Source organism: Cetorhinus maximus, chromosome 29 (assembly GCF_964194155.1).
Source record: "Cetorhinus maximus chromosome 29, sCetMax3.hap1.1, whole genome shotgun sequence".
In the NCBI taxonomy this organism is placed as follows: Eukaryota; Metazoa; Chordata; class Chondrichthyes; order Lamniformes; family Cetorhinidae; genus Cetorhinus; species Cetorhinus maximus.
In genome coordinates, this window is record NC_135907.1 from 19,457,646 (window position 1) to 19,480,994 (window position 23,349).

Here is a 23,349-nt window from a genome sequence, read left to right on the forward strand (position 1 = left end):
CCTCTCCTCCCAGCCTCCCAACCTCACTCTCCTCCCGGTACACATTCCGCTCCCACTCGCACATAGGCCTTCCTCTCTCCCTGCCCCTTTCGCCGATCCTCTGTACCAGCCCACGGCCTAGACCGTGAAGTTCTGAAGCATGAGACCATGAAAAGATGGTGCGAGCCCAAGGTGAGGCCCGAAGCCTCCGCGAGGTCAAAGTTGCTGCGTGGAGACCTCCCACCTCCAGCGATCCTCTTTGGGGAGGAGCCGTGTGTGCGAGGATCCACCCAGCATGCATTGCACGTGTTCCCCCAGGGTCCGGTAGCTGTGGGGCCCCGGCACCTTCTTCTCCTCGGATGTCCGCGATCTGAGCAAGGCCCTAACAGTGAGACCCGGCCTCTGCACGTCACTCTTGTCCGGACGCGTTCCGGGCTGGCGTCTTTTCTCGGTAAATTGGGAGTGGTGGGTGGGGGGGGGACAATTCCAGTCAGGGCTTACTTTGCATCCGATTAGCAGGAGGCAAATCGGGTTCACGCCGGACTCCAGCGGGATTCGCGTTCCGCCATGTTGGGCACCATCGGCTGATCCCGCTGTGATTTCACTCCAGTGTGAAACTGATTTCTGCCCCTCACGCCAAATTGTCCCACCCACTCCGCCCACCATGACCCCCGCCACCAACAGGAGTGGACGATTCTGGCCAGAGGCTTTGTGACATGCTTTAAATGCCCTGAAATCTGTTATATAGATGCGTGTTCTTTCATTCTTTAGCCTCTGTGGTATATTTTAGCACCTTAGTGTCACTTATGGCTCAGTGAGTAACACATACTTGAACCCACAACCTTCTCATGTAGGAACAAGTCCTACTGCAGAGACGAGAACCCACGATCCTGGCTGATCCACCCCAATGCAGTACTGAGGGAGTGCTGCACTGTTCACAGTGCTGTCTTTCCAATGAGACGTTGAACCAAAGGGCTTGTCTGTCCTCTCAGGTGTTACCGACCCCGTGGCGCTATTTTGAGGAGGAGCAGGGGAGTTCTCCCCAGTGTCCTGGCCAATACTCATCCCTCAATCAACATCACTAAACTAAATTATCTGGTCGTTATCACATTGTTGTTTGTGGGAGCTTGCTGTGCACGTTTCCTACGTCACGACAGTGACTAAACTTCAGAAAAAGAGTACTTCATTTGCTGTGACGTGCTTTGAGGCCGTGAATGGTGCTTCATAAATGTAGGTCTTTGTCGTGTGTCACATCCCAGCTCTTGTATTATCTACTTTGAGAACAGAGGGTCCTGTGCATATTCCCTCCCCTCACCTGTATCAGGGGTTCGGAGCTGAAGCATAAAGTACAATTAGTGGTGATGCAGTCTTACCAAGAACAGTCAAGAGGAGCAGGAGGTTTCTTTCCAGCCAAGTACAGTGCTTCGAAAAGGGAGGTTTGGGCAATTCATCCAGGCTTGGGTGGCGATCTGGGATACGAATGTCTGATTGGTTTGTCATCTCTGTAAATGCACTGAAAACTGGGCAAAAAAAAGAAACATAGCATTGTAGTAACTTACTGACCCACATCCTCACTGCACGAACATAGCCCACATCCCTCAGTGTAACATTGAGTAACTTTCCCCACACCCCTCAGGCTGAAAGGAGGGAGGGGGAAAACAGCGAATTACAGGCCGGTTAAACCAACATCAGTCGTAGGGAAAATGCAGAGTCTGTTATAACGGCTGTGATAACAGAACACTTAGAAAATATCTACGAGATTAAAAAAAGTCAACATGGGTTTATGAAAGGGAACTCATGTTTGACAAACCTACTGGAGCTTTTTGAGGATGTAACTAGCAGAATAGACAAGGGAGAACCAGTGGATGTGGTGTATTTGGATTTTCAGAAAGCATTTGATGAAGAGGTTAGCGTGTAAAATTAAAGCACATGGGATTGGGGGTAATATATTGGCATGGATTAAGAATTGGTTAGCAGACAGGAAACAGAGAGTAGGAATAAATGGGTCTTTTTTGGAACAGCAGGTGGTGATTGGTGGGGTACTGCAAGGGTCAGTGCTTGGGCCCCAGCTATTCACAATATATATCAATTATTTAGATGAGGGAACCAAATGTAATATTTCCAAGTTTGCTGACGCCACAAAACTTGGTGGGAATATGAGCGGTGAGGGGGTGTTAAGAGGCTTTTTAGACAGGTTGAGTGAGTGGGCAAATACATGGGTGATGCAGTATCAGGTGGGTAAGTGTGAAGTTATCCTTGTACACCAATCACTGAAAGCAAGCACGCAGGTGCAGCAAGCAGTTAAGAAGGAAAATAGTACATTAGCCTTCATTGCGAAAGGACTTGAATACAGGAGCAAGGATGTCTTACTGCAGCTGTACAGGGCCTTGGTGAGACTGGAGTATTGCGTGTAGTTTTGGTCTCCTTACCTAAGAAAGGATATACTTGCCACAGAAGGAGTACAGTGAAGGTTCACCAGACTGATTCCTGGGAAGGCAGGATTCTTGTAAGAGGGGAGATTGGACCGACTAGGCCTGTATTCACTGGGGTTTAGAAGAATGAGAGGAGATCTAATTGAAACGTATAAAATTCTGACAGGGATGAACAAACTAGATGCAGGGATGATGTTTCCTTTGGCTGGTGGGGGGTCTAGAACAAGTGGTCACAGTCTCAGGATACGGGGTAGACCCTTTAGGACTGAGATCAAGAGAAACATCTTCACCCAGAGGGCGGTGAACCTGTGGAATTCTCTACCACAGAGGGCTGTGGAGGACAAGTCACTGAATATATTTAAGAAGGAAATTGATTGATTGGGCCTTAAAGGCATCGAAAGTTATGGGGAGGGAGTGGGAGTATGTTGCTGATAGAGGATCAGCCATGATTATATTGAATGGTGGAGCAGGTTCAAAGGGCCGAATGACCTACTGCTGCTACTATTTATTATGTTTCTATGTAACTTTCTCCACTCCCTCGGTGTAACATGTAGTAACATTCCCCACACCCTCAGTAACTTTCACTCAGTAACATTCCCGTCACCCTCAGTGTATCACTCATTGACATTTCCCAAACCCTCATTATCACACTCAGTAACGTTTCCCAGTGAACACTCAGTAATTTCCCCACACCCCTCAGTGTAGCACTCAGTAACATTCCTCATACCCCTCAGGTTAACACTCAGTAACATTCCCTACACTCTCAGTGTAACACTCAGTAGTATTCTCCACACTCTCAGTGTAACACGGTAACTTTCCCCACACCCTCAGTGTAACACTCAGTAATATTCTCCACATTCCTCACTGTAACACTGAGTAACATTCCCCATATCCTCAGTAACATTCCCCACATTCAGTAACACTCCCCACACCCTCAGTGTAACAGTCAGTAACATTCCCCACATCCTCAGTGTAACACTCAGTAGTATTCCCCCACCCTCAGTGTAACTGTCAGTAACATTCCTCACACCCTCAGTGTAACACTCAACATTCCCTACACCCAGAGTGTAACACTCAGTAATATTCCCCACACCCTCAGCGCAACACTCAGTAATATTCCCCACACCCTCAGCGCAACACTCAGTAATAGTCCCCACACCTTCAGCGCAACACTCAGTAATATTCCCCACACCCTCAGCGCAACACTCAGTAATATCCCCCACACTCTTAATGTACCACAGATGCCCAGACAGGAAGAATGACAACTATGACCTGGAATCACTCTACTCAAAATATGTACCATCTTCAAATGCCCATCGTGGAAATAGGCAATGCCACACTGACCATTTTGCATCCTGAAATCAGCTATTATTTCGATTATCTCTAGTTTGTCTGATATGCATCATTATATTTGTTTTTCAAAGTCACAGTAGATAAGTGATTATGAAATCATGGTCTATTTATAAACATAGGACGTAATTGTTGAGGTGCACAAGTGAAGACCAAACTATTCAATTTAACTACAAATGTGCTTTGAGATTGGTACAATGATGGGGTTTTTCTGGCCATGAATTTTTTAGTTCAACAGGAATTCCTTAGATTTCGTTGGAATTGAAGAGTTCAAGCAAAATTTTCGGAGTAATGTCAGGAGAGAGCAAGCTGTAAAATTAAACAGCAAAATGCAAATGATGTATGTTATAAAAGCCTAGACCTTGTCAATGTTTATCCCTCAACCAACATCATTAAAACAGATTACCTGGTCGTTATCACATTGCTGTATGTTGGTGGTTGCCATGGTCAAACTGGGTGCCGCACTTCCTATATTTCAACAGTAACACTTCAAAAGGGCATCATTGGCTGCACAGCACGTTGGGATGCTCCAGTGTTGTGAAAAGTGCTATATAAATGCAATTGTTTTCTTCCATCAACCTTAACATGAGCAGGAGTGCTCTCCCCACCCATGAATCCATGGGGGTCACGATCAGGCCCTCCCCACACACGCACTCACTGTTCCACCTCCTCCTCAAAAAGCCCCCTCGAACACCCCCTCCCCCAGCCCATCCCGGAACTTGTCTGAGGGCTGCTGCCATTGAGGCAGAAGGCCTGAAATTAGACGTTCTACGGGGTGAGCCACCTGTGTCAGCTGTGGAGTCAGAACGTTGTAGGTTCAAGTCCTACTCCAGAGGTCCACCACCATCACCATGACATGGTCATTTCTCTATGGCGTCTGTTCACTGGTTGGTTCCCTAATCTTGTTTGGTTGCAATTTGCTGCTGATTTACAGTTGCAATCTTTGAACCAATTGGATGTACTGAGTGTGGGAGACATGTTGGATGGGATCTTCCACGTGGTGGAACTGGGGTTGGAGATATGGCAGGAACGAACTCCGCTGCCTTACCCCATGTTTTCCCATTCGAGATTGCTGAGATGGCAGCGAAGGTTTAAATTTTAAGAACAGGTAGTAGGTGCCTCAGATCAAAAGACTAAAAGTAAAAGACATTGGCCGGAATCTTCCACCCCTGTTAGCGTCGAGCGTCATGGCGGGCGTGAGTGGACAATATGGCGAGAAGGGCAAAAATCGGTTTACGCCGTTGTGAAACCAGTTTGCAACCATCCGCTCTGCCCGTCGATGGTGGGCCATGTTTAAATATGGCGCTGCCAGACGTTGGGAATGTCATTTTAGTGCACTTGCATCTAATTATAAGCCCTGCTCAATGGAGTCATCCCCTCACATTGGATTATTTGGGCACGTCAACGTGTTTCACAACTGTGCATAAGCGACGTGCACTTGGCGAGCTGCACTTCACTCGGGACTTCGAGGTTTGTTTGCCCACCTTGCTTCGGGCAGCATTCGCAGACATCAGCGCCAGGCTTCACAGACAGCACCACATCACTTTTAGGGAGTCTCACGGGCAGGTCTCTACCCTACCAGGCCAGCCGTAAGGCGGGGGGGGGGGGGGGGCTTTTCAATGGTTGCAGGTCTAGGGCTTGCTTGGGGAAGGGGGAGAAGTAGCCTCAGACATGGGCAGAGGCTGCAGGGTGAGGGCTGTACCGGGGAAGGAGAGTAACCCAGGATGTGTGTGCGGGGGCACATGTTGATCTGTGCGAGTGGCCTCGACGTGGTGGGGGCTGAGGAGGCAGTCTGCATAGGAGATGAGATCAGATGGAGATGTGAGGGTGTGTGTGAGAGAGGGAGTGGTGATGTCCCTTGAGCTGCCATTGAGTGAGATGCCAGTGAATGTGTGATGGGTTGTGAGTGTGAGAGTTTAGAGCGATGAGATGGTTGCCTTACCCTGGCAACACGGATGAGATCATTTATCTGTTTTCTGCACTGGATGGCCGACCTCTTGTGTGCAGTATTGGCACTCACCACCTCCCAAGCAGGAATGGTGAGACTGATGGGCCTCCTGCAGTCAGAGCAGGGGTAGAGGACATCACGGCGGGCCTCTATGGCATCCAGAAGGTGTCCCAGGGATGTGTCACCGAATTGGGGGGGGCTGCACTCTTCTTGGCTTTTGGGGCCATGTCCCACCGGAGCAGTGCTGGGCTGCAAGTGTTGAGAAGCATGTGCGCGGCTGCAATTTAAATATGGCGCCTTGAGCGAAGAAGCGGCAAGGTAACGGTGTGGCGGGCAAATCGGAGGCTGCCCGCCAGCGAGAAGGTGTGTGGCTGCATAATTGATGAGGCGGGAATGGGGTGACAAGGCGCGAAAACCCGCCATTGCGGCCGGCGGGTAAAACGCCCTTTTTCCTGCCCGCCACCGCACTTAGTGCAAACCTGCGATGATGCTGCCCATTGGTGTCAATGGATTTTAAAGTAGGAATGGGTGTTTAAGGAGCGTCAGAATCTGCCCCGTTCCCACAGGACAGGTCAAGTTAGGATTTAGTGTAGCCTGTGACCCAGCGCCTGCCCCCAAGTCAGCAGCTACCACCTTCCAGATGGGACGTTAAACCGTGGGGGGAGGGGGGGGGGGGGGGGGGGGGGCAGTCTACCCTCTCAGGTGGGCACAAAAGATCCCCGTGGCCGCTATTTCGAAGGAGAGGAGGGTAGTTCTCACCCGGTGTCCCGGTCAATAGTGACCCCTCACCCAACGTCAATGAGAAAAGCAATATCTGCTCATTTTAATTGCTGTTTGTGGGATCTTGCTGTGCGAAAACTGACTGACACGCTTCCTGCATTGCAACAGTGGTTGCACTTTGAAGAAAAAAGTGCTTTGATTGGCTGAAAAGCTTTTTGGTGGGGTGGGGGGGGGGGATGGGGTGGGGAGGTGGTGGCCTGAGGTGCTGAATAAATGCTAATTCTGCCTTGAAGAGTGAAATATAAATAAGAAGTATTTTTATTTTAAATCTCTCTCACCGTTAAAGCAAAATGAAAGAGTTAAATTTAGCTCCCGAGAATGATTTATGGCTTTCAGCAGGGGAGATGTCCTGTGCATATCTGTGGCATCAGGAATCAGGTCTAGTCTACTCAGTCTCTGTACAGGATTAGTAACACAAGCATAAAACCAAGGGTAGCATCTGGGTTCGAGACGAGCCACTGATCCTCATTAAGAAAGCTTTTCATATCCCTCCCAACATTTCTGTTAAATAATCTGCAAACTAATCCTGGCCGCTGCAGCTCTTAAAGGGGCGGCCAGTCCTTTGCATTTCGCTTCAGAGAAATACCGGGAGATTTAAAAACGTGTGCCTCTTTTCAGAATGATACCTTGCCTTAAGAGGGTTAAGTTACGAGGATAGGTTGCATAAACTTGGCTCATCTTTCCTCGGGTGTTGAAAATTGACGGGTGATCTGATCACGTGTCGAAAATGTTAGAAGGATTTGATAGGGTAGGGACAGAGAGACCATTTGTTTACAAAATTATGAGGGGTATAGACAGAGTAAATGCGAGTAGGCTCTTTCCACTTAGATTAGGAGAGATAAACACGAGAGAACATGGCTTTAGGGTGAAAGGGGAAAGGTTTAGGAGGAACATTAGGGGGACCTTCTTCACTCAGAGAGTGGTGAGAGTGTGGAACGAGCTACCATCTGACATGGTAAATGCGGGCTCACTCTTAAGTTTTAAGAATAAATTGGATAGATACATGGATGGGAGAGGTCTGGAGGGTTATGGACTAAGTGCAGGTCAATGGGACTAGCGGAATAATATTTCGGCACAGACCAGAAGGGCTGAATGGCCTGTTTTCTGTGCTGTAGTGTTCTATGGTTCTATGGTTCCAGTCCTTCTGCTGCAGAGATTCAAAACAAGGGGAGGCCATGTTAAAATTCAAAATAAAAACAGAAGATGCTGAAAAAAACTCAGCAGGTCTGGCAGCGTCTGTGGAGAGAGAAACAGGGCTAACATTTCGAGTCCGTTTGACTCTTCTTCAGAGCTAAAGAGAAGTGGGGATGTGATGCATTTTGTACCGTTTAACAGGGGGTGGAGTAGGTGAAGCAAAATAGAAGGTCGGGCAGCTCACGAGAGATTTGACGCAAGACAAAGGGAATGTTAATGGCAGTGTTAAAGACTAAAGAAGGTGCTGATAGTGGCATAAAGGTAAGATGGCAGAATGTGTTAATAGATGCTACCAGACCTGCTGAGTTTTTCCAGCATTTTCTGTTTTTATTTCAGATTTCCAGCAACCGCGGTATTTTGCTTTTATCTTAATGTTAAAATTCAAACTCGGCTATTTAGGATTCATAGAATCATAAAAATTTACAGAACAGGGGAGGCCAATCGGCTTATCAGAGCAAAAGAATTCCACTCTCCCAGAAGCTACAGATAGAGAGACAAAAATCAGCCAGGGATCCTGCTCCTGAACACAACGCAATCAACCACACTGTCCAATTCAATAAACTCCTCCTCTGCCATGTACCTGGTCAATATAGCTCCAATGTACACCATTCTGCTTGTCTCAGACGACTATCCTGAGCAACACACTGTCTGGTCTCCAAACATTCCCCACCCCCACATGAAAGGAAGAGAGATAGACTGAGAGATAGAGAGAGAGGAATACAGTGAGGACAGAAAGAGAAATATGAGAAATGGACCCTGTACACGAGTTCATGCTTGCTCTTAGTTATATTGGCAAAGAGACATGAATACCAGCGTACGCAGGATCTGCATGAACTGTACACGCTCCATTAATCACAGCCACATGCTTTTTTATATTCATTCATGGGAGGTGGGCGTCGCTGGCTAGGCCAGTATTTATTGCCCATCTCTAATTGTGCTCGTTCAGAGGGCATTTTTTAAGACTCAACCACAATGCTGTGGATCTGGAGTCACATGTAGGTGGTATTATTGGTAAGGATGGCAGATTACCTTCCCTCAAGGACATTAGTGAACCGGATAGGTTTTTCTGACAATGGTTTCCTGGCCATCGTCAGACCATCATCCAGATTTTTATTGAATTCCAATTCCGCCATCTGCCATGGTGGATTCGAGCATTACCCTGGGTCTCTAGACTGCTAGTCTAGTGAAAATACCACTATGCCAACGCCTCCTCACCTTCCCTCTAGTTAACCACAGCACAGGCTCTAACTAGTTCCACCACTGTCACTGGGCATTGGATTATTATTTGAAACAGGCCAGTCACTTCCCTCTTGACACCGTGAGATAAACACACTTGTACACAGGCAATCTATTCCAGTTTCTTTTTGGAGTGAACGTAGAATGAAGCAGCAGAGAAGGAGACAGACCATTTGGCCCATCGTGCCCGTGCTGGCTGTTTGCAATTGCTATCCAATCAGTCCCACTCCCCTGAATTTCCTTTTTCCTTTTCAAGTACTTATCCAGTTCCCTTATGAAAGCTTCTGTTGAACCTAATTCCACCAACCTCCCAGCCAACGCATTCCAGGTCACAAGCAGCTCACTGTGTAAATAAATAAATAAAGAAATCTTACTCATCTCCCTCTGCTTTTTTTTGCCAATTATTTTAAATCTGTGTCCTCTCATTACTGTACCTCCTGTCAGTGAGAACAGTTTTTCACCACCTATTTTATCAAAACTCCTCGTGGTTTTGAGCACCTCATAATTGGACTTCCTCTAAGATCAACAACCAGTGACAAGGAGACTTGGTGCAAGGGACTGTCCCTCAGAAACCTGCCTTGTGACTGAGTAACTGTAAGGATGGACCCTGAGGCCGTGAAACTGCTTTACAGGTGTTGGGTTTCAAACATACATCATCATATGACACCCACATATCAACATTTCAAATTCGATCCTCTATTTCAAGAGCAAAGGAGTAAATCCTGTCTAAGATGACACACGAACATACGAACACCCGAAATAGGAGCATAAGTAGGCCATTCGGCCCCTCGAGCCTGCTCCACTATTCAATAAGACCATGGCTGATCTGTTTGGGTTTCAAATTCCACATTCCCATTTACCCCTGATAACCTTTGATTCCCTTGGTTAACAAGAATCTATCTACCTCTGCCTTAAAAATATTCAGTGACCCCACCTCCACCGCTTTCTGAGGCACAGAGTTCCAGAGTCGCACAACCCTCTGAGAGAAAAAAATTCTCCTCATCTATGTCCTAAAAGGGCGACCCCTAATTTTAAAACAGTGCCCCCTAGTTCTGGACTCACCCACAAGAGGAAACATCCTTTCCACGTCCACCTCGTGAAGACCTTTCAGGATCAATTTAGGACAGAGATGAGGAGAATTTGTTCCCTCAGAGTGTTGTGTGACTTTGGAACTCTGCCTCAGAAGGTGGTGGAGGCGGGGTCATTGAATACTTTTAAGGCCGAGGTAGGAAGATTCTTGTTAGGCAAGTGAATCAAAGGTTATGGGGCGGGCTAGATGGGAAGGTGAAATTTGAAACACAAACAGATCAGCCTTGACCTTATTAAATGCTGGGGCAGTCTTGAGGGGCCGAATGGCCTACTTCGTGTGTTCAGATGTTCATAAGTCATATTTTAAACTATGGGTGGAATTTTCCGACCCCATTGACGTTGGGCGTCATGGGGTGCTGGGGGGGGAGCAATTTGGCGAGAAGGCCAAAATTTGGTTTTACGCCATTGTGGAACCAGTTTACGATTGTCCACTACGCCCGTCAAAGGCAGGCCACATCTCCACCGCAGTACATCGAGAATCTCATTTTAATATATTTGCATCTAATTATAAGCCCTGCTCACCTGAATCATCTGCCCATGTGTCAAATTTACCGCCCCCTGTCGGCGTGACTTCAGAACAACGAGCTTCACGACTGCTTTTAAGAGGCGTGCACCTGGCGACCTGAACCGCAAGGGGAACTCGGAGGTGAGTGCGCACAACCTTGCACAGCGCTCGCGAGCAGTAGGACGTCGAGGAAGGGGCACCTCACATTCGCGGGGAGCACAGGAAGAGGGTATTGGGATGGGCCGGACACTCCTGGTGTCGCCTGGGGTGTGCAACCGCTGATCCTCCTCCCTATGGGTGCCCGAGGGCCCCGGCTGACCCCTTGAGGAGAAGGGGAATCTGGAATGAGATCAAACTAGCCCACATCCTCCTCGTGTTGACACTGTTGGAGACCAATAGTGCAGGACCGATGTCCTGGATCAAGGTCTCCATGGCAGTTGCCATCCTACCAGTGTTGACCTCGGTGCGTTGGCATGCTGGCGCTATCACCTCAGCCTGAAGGTGGACGGACTCCTCCATCGTGCCTTGCAATCTGAGGAGTGCAGCGGACATCCCTTCCCGATGTTCCTGAGCCTATCTTTGCACCTCCAGCAACTGTGACATGACCCAGTCCGGAGGCTCGTCATCTGACTCGGACTCAGCAGATTTCTGGCCTCCAGCAGTCCTCCGAGTGCCGGGGACCTGGGAAGTCCCTACCTCCGCCTGCTGTGGATCAGACAATGCGATGTGCTCACCAGATTGTGGCCCCTCTAGAAGTAGGTCCCACAGGGGTGTGCGTCTCTGCGCTGGTGGAGGGTGTGGGTGAGCGCTGTGACGGGGTTTCAATTAAGGTGTCATCAGATTCTTCTTCCGAGGTGTCTTTGGGGCTTGGACCCCCCCCTCGGCTGCTTCCCAGAGGTACCTGCAAAAGCAAGGAGGGGTAATTAGTGCATGGCAGGGGAATGCGGAGCAGGGGAACTGACTCACAGCCTGGTTATCTGATGTATGTTGCACTGCTGGATCCTCACTTGGTTGAGCACCACTGACCTCACCGTCAGCACAGGAACTGTCCAGGTTGTCGGCAGCCAGCTGGATGGCTCTATTTTCAAAGTCTGTGAGGGCCTTAATGTCGGGCATTCCTCCACCAGTCTGTGACCTCACTCCTTTGTTGTGTGCCAGCTTGTCCTGCAATGAAGACAGATGGAGGGAGTGTAAGCAGGGCGCCTGTCAGGCCAGATGAGAAGGATAAAAGCAAAGAACTGCGGATGCTGGAAATCCAAAACAAAAACAGGAACAGACAGACCTGGAAAAACTCAGCAGGTCTGGCAGCATCGGTGGAGAAGAGCACAGTTGACGTTTCGAGTCCTCATGATCCTTCAACAGATGGGAAAGCTGCCTGGCATGTGTGGGTGGTGAGTGGTGCCATGGATGGGATGAAGACATGATCCGCAGGGCAGATGAAGGTGTGTGTGAGAGAGAGTGAATGGTCCCTTGAACTGGCAATGAGTGGCCTGTGGATGTGCGATAGGTTTGTGAGTGTGTGAGTTGAGAGTGATGAGGAGTGACTTACCCTGGCAGAACGGAGGAGATCATTCATCCTCTTTCGGCACTGGGTGGCTGTCCTCTTTTGCCAAGCGTTGGTGCCTCCCGTGCTGGACCGGTGACCTTGCTTGCTGGTCTTTGTCCAGATGGAGGACTTCATGGCAGGATCTCCACTGCATCCAGTAGGTGCACGAGGGAGGCTTCGCTAAATTTGGGGGCAGCATATTTCTTCCCTCTGGCGGCCATGAATTTTTTTTCATCAGTTTTCGATCCCTGCGAGAGATGCTCACTCTGTGCAGGGGCACCCTTTAAATATGGCACCTGGATTACTGACAGCCTGAGGTGATGACAGGGTGGGCGAATCAGAGGCCAGTGACCTGGAGTGTTTCCCGCGAATGCATTATTAATGAGGCACCGGGAAATGGGACAATACGGCGCAAAAACCTGGGTTTTTACTGCACTTTGTGCAGATCTGGGATAATTCCACCCTATGACGTTCATGTTAAGCCACATTTTACTATATTCACCTTAAATCAGACTTAAAATTCCTATGTTCTTGTTAAGTACTATTTTACTTCACACAATCATTTAGATATGACTGTATTCATAAGAACATAAGAAATAGGAGCAGGAGGAGGCCATTCGGTCCCTCAAGCCTGCCCCGCTATTCAATAAGATCATGGCTGATCTGCCTCAGGCCTCAACTCCTCTTTCGTGCCAACTCCTCATATCCCTCAACTCCCCGATATTTCAAAAATTTATCTATCTCCTCTTTAAATACTTTCAGTGATCTAGCCTCCACAACTCTCAGGGGTAGAGAATTCCAGACATTCACTACCGCCTGAGAAAAGAAATTCCTTCGCATCTCAGTTTTAAATGAGTGCCCCCTTATTCTGTAATTATATCCCCTGGTTCGAGATTCCCCCGCTAGTGGAAACATCTTCTCAACATCTACCCTGTCAAGCCCTCTCAGAATCTTGTACATTTCAATAAGATCACCCCTCATTCTTCTAAACTCTAATGAATAAAGGCCTAACCTGTTTAGCTGTTCTTGATAGGTACTTGATCCCAGGAATCAACCGGTGAATCTCTTTTGAACTGCCTCCAATGCCAGAATATCCTTTCTTAAATACGAGGAGCAAAACTGTACACAATACTCCAGTTGCGGCCTCACCAACACCCTGTACAGTTGTATCAAGACTTCCTTATTTTTAAACTCCAACCCCCTAGCAATACAGGCCAAAATTCCATTTGCTTTCTTAATTACTTGCTGCACCTGCATGCTAACTTTTTGTGTTTCATGCACAAGAACACCCAGATCCCTCTGTGCTGCACTTTTTTGGAGTCTCTCTCCATTTAAATAATAGTCTGCCTTTTGATTCTTCCTACCAAAGTGCATGACCTCACACTTTCCTACATTAACTCCATCTGCCAAGTTTTTGCCCACTCACTCAGCCTATCTATATCCCCTTACAGATTGCTTATGTCCTCATCACAACATGCCCTCCCACCTATTTTTGTATTGTCAGCAAATTTGGATACATTTCACCCTGCTCCCTTCTCCAAGTCATTAATATAGATAGTAAATAATTGAGGCCCTAAGACTGATCCTTGTGGCACTCCACTAGTTATATCTTTCCAACATGAAAAAGACCCATTAATCCCGACTCTCTGTCTTCTATGTGTTAACCAATCCTCAGTCCATGCTAATACATTACCCTCAATACCGTGAGCTCCTATCTTGTACAATAACCTTTTATGTGGCACATTTTTGAATGCCCTCTGGCAATCCAAACACACTACATCTACCAGCTCCCCTTTATCAACTCTGCTTGTTATATCCTCAAAGAGCTCCAGCAAATTTGTCAAACATGATTTCCCTTTAACAAAACCATGCTGACTCTCTTTGATTGCATTAAGCTTTTCTAAATGTCCTGCTATTTCTTCCTTAATAATAGACTCTAGCATTTTCCCGATGACAGATGTTAGGCTGGCTGGCCTATAGTTTCCTGCTTTTTGTCTCCCTCCCTTCTTGAACAGGGGTGTCACATTAGCGGTTTTCCAATCCGCTGGGACCCTCCCGGAATCCAGTGAGTTCTGGAATATTTCGACCAGTGCCTCCACTATCTCTGCAGCCACTTCCTTTAAATTATTCGAGTTTTAACCCCTTAAAGACAACAGAGAGAAAATCTAAACTTATTATATTTTAGTTTCTATTGTACTCTTTCCCAATAGCTGTTTGATGGTTAGTTGTATTTCTCAGGTGAAACCTGTACAATATTCATCATCAAAAATCCACAGCGTAAAGCTAAAGAGAAATAAAATCGCTGAGTGCTGGAGCTCTGACCCAAATTAAAAATAGTAAAAACTCATAGCAGGCCCATCAGACTAGCTTTTCAGGTAAAACCCATTGAGCTCCTCTCTCTCTCTTTCCCATCTTTCTATCTCCCTCTCTCCTCATAAAACCTGTCGTTTCTCATCCAGATCCTGACTGGACTTCTTTAAATTTCCTACATTACCTCTTCGCACAACTAATGTTTGATGGTATAACACAGACAGGTTTGTTGCCCCCTTTTCTAAACGCAAGTTTGGGCTGGCACTTGTGTGTCAGAAGGTAAGCGTTCCATCTCCTCATCGCTGACATCCCTCCACTTGACAACCTTTTCAATACCAGACCATTCCTTGAGTACCCCAGGGCTGACAATAAGAATACATGCCCCTCACCTTTCTCTCGGTCCAAACCTTCCCTTCCAGCACAAAATAGGAGAATAAACTCACCTCTGCAGTTTCTAGTTTGTCAGCAGCAAGCACACTACATTCCAGATGTGAGGGCAAGTGGAGGACAACCTCAGCATCAAACAACTGACGGCTTTTGCGTCAGTGAACACACATGTTCAAATACATTAATCCAAATCAACTTGGAAGGGAGCCGACATCTCTTAAAACTCACAGCTCGCCGTTGCTTCAGTGGGTGGGTTCTGAGAGAACCTGTGCACCTTACAGCTCCTTAAGAAACCCAATTTAATCGACAATCGTCTGGATAGAACTAGGAGTGAAAGACAATTTAACCAGGCACTGGGGTGTCCCAAGTTCGGGTGCATGGGGTGTGTGTGCATGAGAGAGAGAGAGAGAGAGAGCTACAATGTGAAAGAGAGAGCGGCTGACAGAAACAAACAAGGAAATTAGAAGGATGGGGACAGGGTAGGCAGATGGATACAGTTGATGAACAAGGGATTAGATGGGAAGATTAAAGCGCTGTGTGTACAGATTAATAACGAAACAATACAATGCAGCTCATGGAAAGTGCATAGGTTGTGTGTAAAAATGTATACGGGATCCATTCAGATCATGAACGGACATCAAAAACTCCCCAGTAGATTCCGGGTTTGTATTTTGATTCTTATTAGAAGCAATGAGAAAGAGGGACAGTGAGATAATATAAGCCGACGGGCTAAAGCAGACATAAAGATGAAGCTAAACCGAAAGGTGGTGTGCAAGGCATGATTTCAAAATTTGCAGGTGATACCAAGACTGGAAATGTTGTCAACTGTGATGGGGATAGTCTTGAACTTCAAAAGGACATAGACATGTTGGTGGATTGGGCAGACAAGCAGCAGACGAAGCTCAATGCAAAGAAGTGCGAGGTGATTCGTTTTAGCAGCAAAGATATGGTGAGACAGTATTAGATAAAGGGAGAAACTCTAAAGGAGGTACAGGAACAGAGGGACCTTGGTGTTTATGTACATAGGTCATTGAAGATGGCAGGGCATGTTGAGAGAGCAGTTGATAAAGCATATAGTATCTTAGGCTTTATTAATAGGGGCATTGAGTACAAGAGTAAGGAGGTCATGTTGAACTTGTATAAGACACTAGTTAGGCCTCATCTGGAGTACTGTGCCCAGTTCTGGGTGCCATACTTGAGGAAGGATGTGAAGGCATTGAATAGAGTATAGGAGGACAGAGGAGATTTATAAGAATGATTCCTGGGATGACGAAGTGTAGCTCCGAGGATAGATTGGAGAAGTTCGGACTGTTTTCCTTGGAGAAACGAAGGTTGAGAGGGGACTTGATAGAGGTATTCAAGATCCTGAATGGTAAGGACAGGCTAAACAGTGAGAAACTGTTCCCACTCAAGAGAACATCAAGAACTAGAGGGCACAGATTCAAAATAATTGGCAAAAGGAGTAAATATGATGTGAGGAAAATCTTTTTCACCCAGAGGGTGGTTGGAGTCTGGAACAAACTTCCTGAAAGGGTGGTGGGGGCAGGTTCGATCGAGGTATTCAAATGGGAATTGGATTGCTACCTGAAAAGAGAGAATGTGCCAGGCTATGGGGATAAGGCAAGGGAGTGGGATTAGGTGGAATGCTCTTACAGAGAGCCAGTGCAGACTCAATGGGCCAAATAGCCTCCTTGTGCACTGTAAAGATTTTGTGATACTATGAAGGAGTAGGTCAATGGAGATACAGAAAAGATCAGAAACCTGTGGCTTGGTGCTGTTGGTTAGGAGAATGTGGAAATGACTGCATGCAAAGTGACCCAGGCCCATCTTTTTTTGACTTACTCATTCTGGGGATCTGGGTATCACCATTAATTATCCATCCCTAAGGTGCCCTTGAAAAGGTGGTGGTGAGCTGCTTTCTTCAACCGCTGCAGTCTGTCTGGTGATGGTGTTCCCAGACAGTGCAGGAGCGGCAATATATTTCCAAGCCAGGATAGTGCGTGACTTTGGGCGGGGGGGAGGGCAGGGGAGGGGTTATGAGATGATCACTGCCTGACATTTGTGTTGCAAACATTACTTGCCACAGTTGACTCTTATTGGCCAAGGTGTTGCTGTGGAATGCTTTGTTGTCTCCATGGCAATGCCTCGGCCAATCAGATTCAACTTGCCAACCAATCAGCACCCTCTTCTCCTGTAGGTATAAATTGTTGTGAATGTTTGAAATTTGGCATTCTTGCATTTATCGTGATGAGTTCAAGACAAAAAGCTTCAGTAACATGCCTCTCTTTTCAGCAATATTCTTAATGTTCTGGATCCCAAACGGTTACTTCCTGAGGGAGGGAGTCCTGCAGTGTTAAAGGTGCCACCTTCAGGATGAAATGATTAACCTATCAGCAGCTCGGTGTGAGAGATCCTGTGGGGCAATTCTGAATAGCGGCAGTGTTCTTTCTGGTGCCCTAGCCAATATTTGTCCCTCACCCAACGGCTAAATACATAATCACGTTGCTATTCGTAGGAGCTTGCTGTGTGCAAATTTGCTGCCGCATTTCCTATATTACAACAGGGACTAAACCTCAAAAAAAGTATTTTGTTGGTTTTAAGGCGCTTAGGGACATCCTGAGGCCATGAAAGGTGCTAGATTAAATGCAAGAATTTCTTTCCATTTAATAGAAGGACGATTCTTCTTCAGGTCCCTGCCCAAAAGCAGGCCTGACACACGGCCCTGCAACCTCCACCATGGTCAAGCAAGGAGGCAGGTCCTGAATCTACCTCAGCCATCAAACCCTTGACATCAACACTGACCATCCAGCCCCCCCACAAGGAGTCCAAGTTGCTATAGCAACATCCCTTTACACATAGTCTGGAACAATGGGTCATGATGGTCAAAGCTCCAATTTTATTTCCATCACATGGAAATAATCAGCTCCCACTCATACCACCAGCTGTTGGAAGGATTTACAGACTGATAATCAACCTGTTTGGTCACATTATGAGCTCACCCTCTGTGGCCATTGAGTCCTGGGGTGGGACTTGAACCCAGAGCTTTTGGCTCAGAGGTCAGGACGCTACCCACTGCACCACAACCCCTCCATGATAGGTTTATAAGCTCTCTGAAGCAGATGAAATGACTGTCATTATCTGAAAATGCCACAAGATGTCCTACATGAGACAGTTTTTACTCTGTGCGTCTTCAACGAGCAACCTGCTTAATGTAACGCTCCGACTCACAGATCAAAGAAAGAAAGGTTTGTATTTATATAGCGCTTTTCACAACAACCAGATGATTCAAAGTACATTACAGTCAATGAGGTACTTTTGAAGTATAGCCACTGTCGTAATGTAGGAAACACGGCAGCCAATTTGCCCACAGCAAGCTCCCACAAACAGCAATGTGACAAAGATCAGAAAATCTACTTTTGTGATATTGGTTGAGGGATAAAATATTGGCCAGGACACCGGGGAGAAATCCCCTGCTCTTCTTCAAAATAATCACAGAATCACACAGTGCAGAAGAGGCCCTTCGGCCCATCGAGCCTGCGATGAATACCTGACCTACCCACCTAATCCCATTTACCAGCACTTGGCCCATAGCCTTGAATGTTATGACGTGCCAAGTGCTCATCCAGGTACTTTTTAAAGGATGTGAGGCAACCCGCCTCCACCACCCTCCCAGGCAGACACCGTCACCACCCTCTGGATAAAAAAGTTTTTCCTCACATCCCCCCTAAACCTACTGCCCCTCACCTTGAACCTATGCCCCTTGTGACTGACCCTTCAACTGAGGGGAACAGCTGCTCCCTTTCCACCCTGTCCACGCCCCTCATAATCTTGTACACCTCGATCAGATCGCCCCTCAGTCTTCTCTGCTCCAACGAAAACAACCCAAGTCTATCCAACCTCTCTTCATAACTTAAATGTTTCATCCCAGGCAACATCCTGGTGAACCTCCTCTGCACCCCCTCCAGTGCAATTACATCCTTCCTATAATGTGGTGACCAGAACTGCACACAGTACTCCAGCTGTGGCCTCACCAAGGTTCTATACAACTCCAACATGATCTCCCTACTTTTGTAATCTATGCCTCGATTGATAAAGGCAAGTGTCCCATATGCCTTTTTCACCACCCTACCAACATACCCCTCTGCCTTCAGAGATCTATGGACACACATGCCAAGGTCCCTTTGTTCCTCAGAACTTCCTAGTGTCATGCCATTCTTTGAATACTTCCTTGTCAAATTACTCCTTCCAAAGTGTATCACCTCACACTTTTCAGGGTTAAATTTCATCTGCCACTTATCTGCCCATTTGACCATCCCGTCTATATCTTCCTGTAGCCCAAGACATTCAACCTCACTGTTAAAACCACCCAGCCAATCTTTGTGTCATCCGCAAACTTACTAATCCTACCCCCTACATAGTCATCTATGTCGTTTATATAAATGACAAATAATAGGGGACCCAGCACAGATCCCTGTGGTACACCACTGGACACTGGCTTCCAGCCACTAAAGCATCCTTCTGTCATCACCCTCTGTTTCCTACTTAGTATTGGCTTAGTTGCCAATCTTGAATCCACCTTATCAAATTACTCTGTATCCCATGTGCATTTGCCTTCTTGATAAGTCTCCCATGTGGGACTTTGTCAAAGGCTTTGCTGGAATCCATATAGACTATGTCAACTGCACTACCCTCATCTACGCACCTGGTCACCTCCTCAAAAAATTCAATCAAATTTGTTAGGCATGAACTCCCCCTGACAAAGCCACCCCCTGATCAAACCTTGCCTCTCCAAGTAATGCCCATGGGATCTTTTGTGTCCACCCGAACAGTCAGATGGGGATTTGGTTTAATTCTCATCCAAAAGACATCCACCTCTGACAGTGCAGCATTCCCTCAGCAATGGAGCAGAAGATCAGGAATCTGTTAACAGAATTAACGCCCAGTGAGACAACTTCTGAGATAGTTTCCAAGATGTGAATAGTTTCATTTGCTCGTACAAAGAAACTAAAGTGTAGAAGCAGTTACATTTATTAAAAATTACTTACATGGCATTGGCACACATTGGAAAAGTTTCGATGTGTTTCATGCACTCAACATCTTTCAGAAGCCCGTGTCTGCGATTACAAGAAAGCAAAAGATTAATTAATGGTTGCAGAATTTGGGTGTTGCTGACAAGGCTGCATTTATTGTCTAACCAAGGCCAACCCCCACCACCCCCCCAACACCCATGGCTCCTTACAGACTCATGCCAACTTAAAGCTAACTCATGCCAACCCATGCCCTTACCTACCACCCTTTGCCCTTATACCCTCCATGCCAGTATCCGCCTAGTATCCACCATGGGCAGACCTTGGGAGCCATGTTGAGATGGAATAAAAAAAAGGTCTAAATACCTGTTTACACCCATCACTATATTAAAAAAACACTGCCATTCATGAAAGCCCATTCAAAACTGTTAAATTACCCCAGGAACTTAATCCCTTATAAAACAAACAGACTTGTATTCATAACCCCACATCAAAGGCAGATAATTCTTTAATGACCTCTTTGAACTGCCAATCAAACTATGAATTTAAGACCCCTTGCTGAGCTAATTGTAGATTGTGGAAAACAGCCAAGCATTAATAATGACATAATCATAGTCCTGAGGGAAAAGTCAACAAACTCTTGGAAGAGATTTTTTTCAACTGACACAGGCAACCCATTTTTTTAATTTTAAAGGGCTGAAGATTTAAATAACTTCACAGCTTGACAATGCTACAGCCCTTATCCTCTGTTCACGAGCATTTATGTTAACTCTAAAAATTTGAGACTCCCACACCTCAGGTTAAGGTCCTTGCTACAGCAAAAATGGGGTTTGTCTGAAATCAGCACTGAGTTCAAATGGCCCTGCAGAGTTCTGGTTTCCCCAACGGGTGACTCATGCCCCCTTTCCCCTGAAGGCGAAATGGGCTCTGTCAGAAATGGGGGTGGGATGTCCACATCTGGGTCCCACCTGCCATTTTTAAAGGTCCGCGGAATCTCCACGTCCCTGTGAAAACCTGGCCTATAGTCTCATGATATTTACACATTTACGATTGAGATGAGGAGAAATTTCTTCACACAGAGGGCTGTGAACCTTTTGGAGTATAGTACCCCAGAGAGTCATTGATAGATTTTTGGACACTGAGCAAGTCCAGGGATTGGGCAGGCAATTGGAGTTGAGGCAGAAGGTCAGCCTCGATTTTATTGAATGGCAAAGCAGGCTCGAGGGGCTGAATGGTCTCCTCCTCCTCCTCCTCCTATTTCTGTGCCCCGCCATCAAGCCTTGAGGCTTGGTGTGCACAACAAACTGGCATCTTACTAAAAACAACACCAGTGCACGAGATAAATAGCGAAAGTCCTTAAACAACCTTCAAGCTAAGTAGTGCAAGCTTGACTGATTTAATAACTAAGCTGTGATAAAAAGAACAGGAGGAAAACAAAGTCTCTTAAATAAGGAAGTGGTGATTAAGAAAAAAGGGATAGAAACTGTTGATGTAATTCAATCTGTTGCAACTTCCTCAAAGGAAGAAATGCGGGGAAGGTGGTGGCGTGCATTGTGGGGGGTGCAGCCTGGCGCATGTGGGACAATGGTGCAGGAGGTGGACCAGTTGGGCCACATTTCAGGGACCCATCCTAAGTGCAATGCAGCGGGTTGAAGGAACTGGGCAGGGGAATGCCCACAAGAGAGGGAGGGCTGTCTGGGTGACCGATAGGGTTGCCAGCTGTGCACCGGGGATTGAAGGTTTAATTCAGGCCATTCACAGTGAGCAAAACCCTGGAGAGAAAGGGTGTTTCTCTTCCCAGTTATTTTTTTTAATATATATATTAACTTGCTATGAAAGCATTGAAGGTAAGGGAGGGAGGATGAAAAGTGAAAGGTTCCTCTGGCTGAAAATCAGGAACCACCCAAATGGTTATCCAATTAGTCATGGGGAATGTGAAGATGGACATGTTGGGCTGGTAAAGGCAAGAGAGTGGGGGGTGGGGCAGTGAAAGGCCAGTGCTCCAGTGATGAAATCTGCAGCAATACATGCAACCTGACTTGGCAAAGCTGAGTGACAGAGATGTTGGCAACCTTTGTACCCGGTTCGAGCAGTTTGGCAGACAGGATAAGGCAGGCAGGGAGCGATTAAAAATTCCTTTCCTTTTCAGAACAGGGTGTTCCTTTCCAGGATTAGTTATTTTGAATCCAGTCCAGACAGTTAACAGATCATAAAATAGAGTTCTGTTTGCACTAGATAAACAGAAAATCCTGGAAAAACACAACAGGTCTGGCAGCACCTATGGGGAGAGAAACAGTCAACATTTCGAATCCAATATAACTCTCTGTCAGATAAAAGCAAAAAACTTTTTTTGTTTATTTTTTTGTTTTTAACTCTCTGTCAGACCCTACTCCCAACACTCCCAATACCCTTTATCACTCTCTGTTGTTCACTGCACTGATTTCCTTACGAATGCCTTGTTCCATCTGACCAATGAACATGCATTCAAACAAACATACAACAGGCAGGAGAAGTTCAACTGGTCCATCAGGCCTGCCCCATAAACGTGGCCAGAGCATCAGTAGTACACATCTCCTTCCTGCCCTTCCCTCTCACCGCACCCCCGCCCCCCCCAACCCCAACCCCCCAAAATTCCCCACAGCCTTACTGGGCAGGATCTTCATCCCAATGTGGGGAGGCAGGCGAATAATTTCACTCCACTTGTTGGATGTCTAATCCTCCCCCCCAACCCGGCCCCTCCCCCGCCCCCAGCCCGAGCCGTTCTGCTGGAGGCCGTGCGGGGACAGAATGGCTCCCCACCCACAATATGGCGGGTACCTGGGTTACGACAGCCGTAAGAGGCTGACTGGGAGTTTCCACTCGGCCTGCAGGGCCCTCGCACTGTCGGGAGGATGGCAGCTGCCTGGAGGTGGCAGCAGGCTGGTGGAGTGGGTTGGGGGGGTGGGGTGCAGTGCACCAGGGTGCCTTTGAAATTCCACCCCACCCCCACCCTCCGGCCCAGCCTACCCGGCTACAGCCTAGGCCGCACAGCCTGCCCTGCGGATGGAAGGGTCCACAAAGGTTATTGGACGAGCTGGAGCCAATGTTTTAAATTTCAAATTGCTAAGTTCCTCGAGATGGAGGAGACCTCTCAGCCTGCAGCTCCTTCCAGGCCGGCGGGCCTTCTAGTACGTTCCGAAGAAGAGTCGTTCGCCCTCGAAACGTTAACCCTGTTTCTCTCTCCGCAGACGCTGTCGGACCTGCTGAGCTTTTCCAGCATTTTCTGCTTTTATTTCAGACCTCCAGAATCTGCAATATTTTGCTTTTATTAAAGAACGCTTTGGTTTATTCTTTCATGGGGGCGGGTGTGTTGCTGGCAAAGTCAGCATTTATTGCCCATCCCTAACTGTCCTTGAGGAGGCGGTGGTGAGCCGCCTTCTTGAGCTGCTTTAGCTAATGCTAAAGGTTGTAGGTACATCCACAGTGCTGTTAGGGAGGGAATTTCAGGATTTTAAAGCAGCAGCAGTGATATAGTTCCAAGTTTTTTTTTAATTTAATCTTTCATGGGGTGTGGGCGCCACTGGCAA

At 47.1% G+C, this 23,349-nt stretch overlaps 1 protein-coding gene across 2 annotated transcripts in view; it reads right to left on the bottom strand.

Moving 5' to 3' along the window:
* The window catches only part of LOC144669510 (excitatory amino acid transporter 2-like), a 50,019-nt gene extending 35,144 nt beyond the window's left edge, over nucleotides 1-14,875 (bottom strand). Inside the window, exons 1-2 of one of the 2 annotated variants that reach the window (XM_078531977.1) lie at nucleotides 14,813-14,875; nucleotides 1,353-1,499 (exon numbers count right to left, since the gene is read on the bottom strand). In XM_078531977.1, coding sequence (XP_078388103.1) covers nucleotides 1,353-1,479 — 127 coding nt within the window. In that variant the 5' untranslated portion in view covers nucleotides 1,480-1,499; nucleotides 14,813-14,875. Of the gene's footprint in view, nucleotides 1-1,352; nucleotides 1,500-14,758; nucleotides 14,781-14,812 lie in introns of those variants that run through there. The other variant, XM_078531978.1, reaches the window with a different exon arrangement.
* Nucleotides 14,876-23,349: the final 8,474 nt, after the last annotated feature.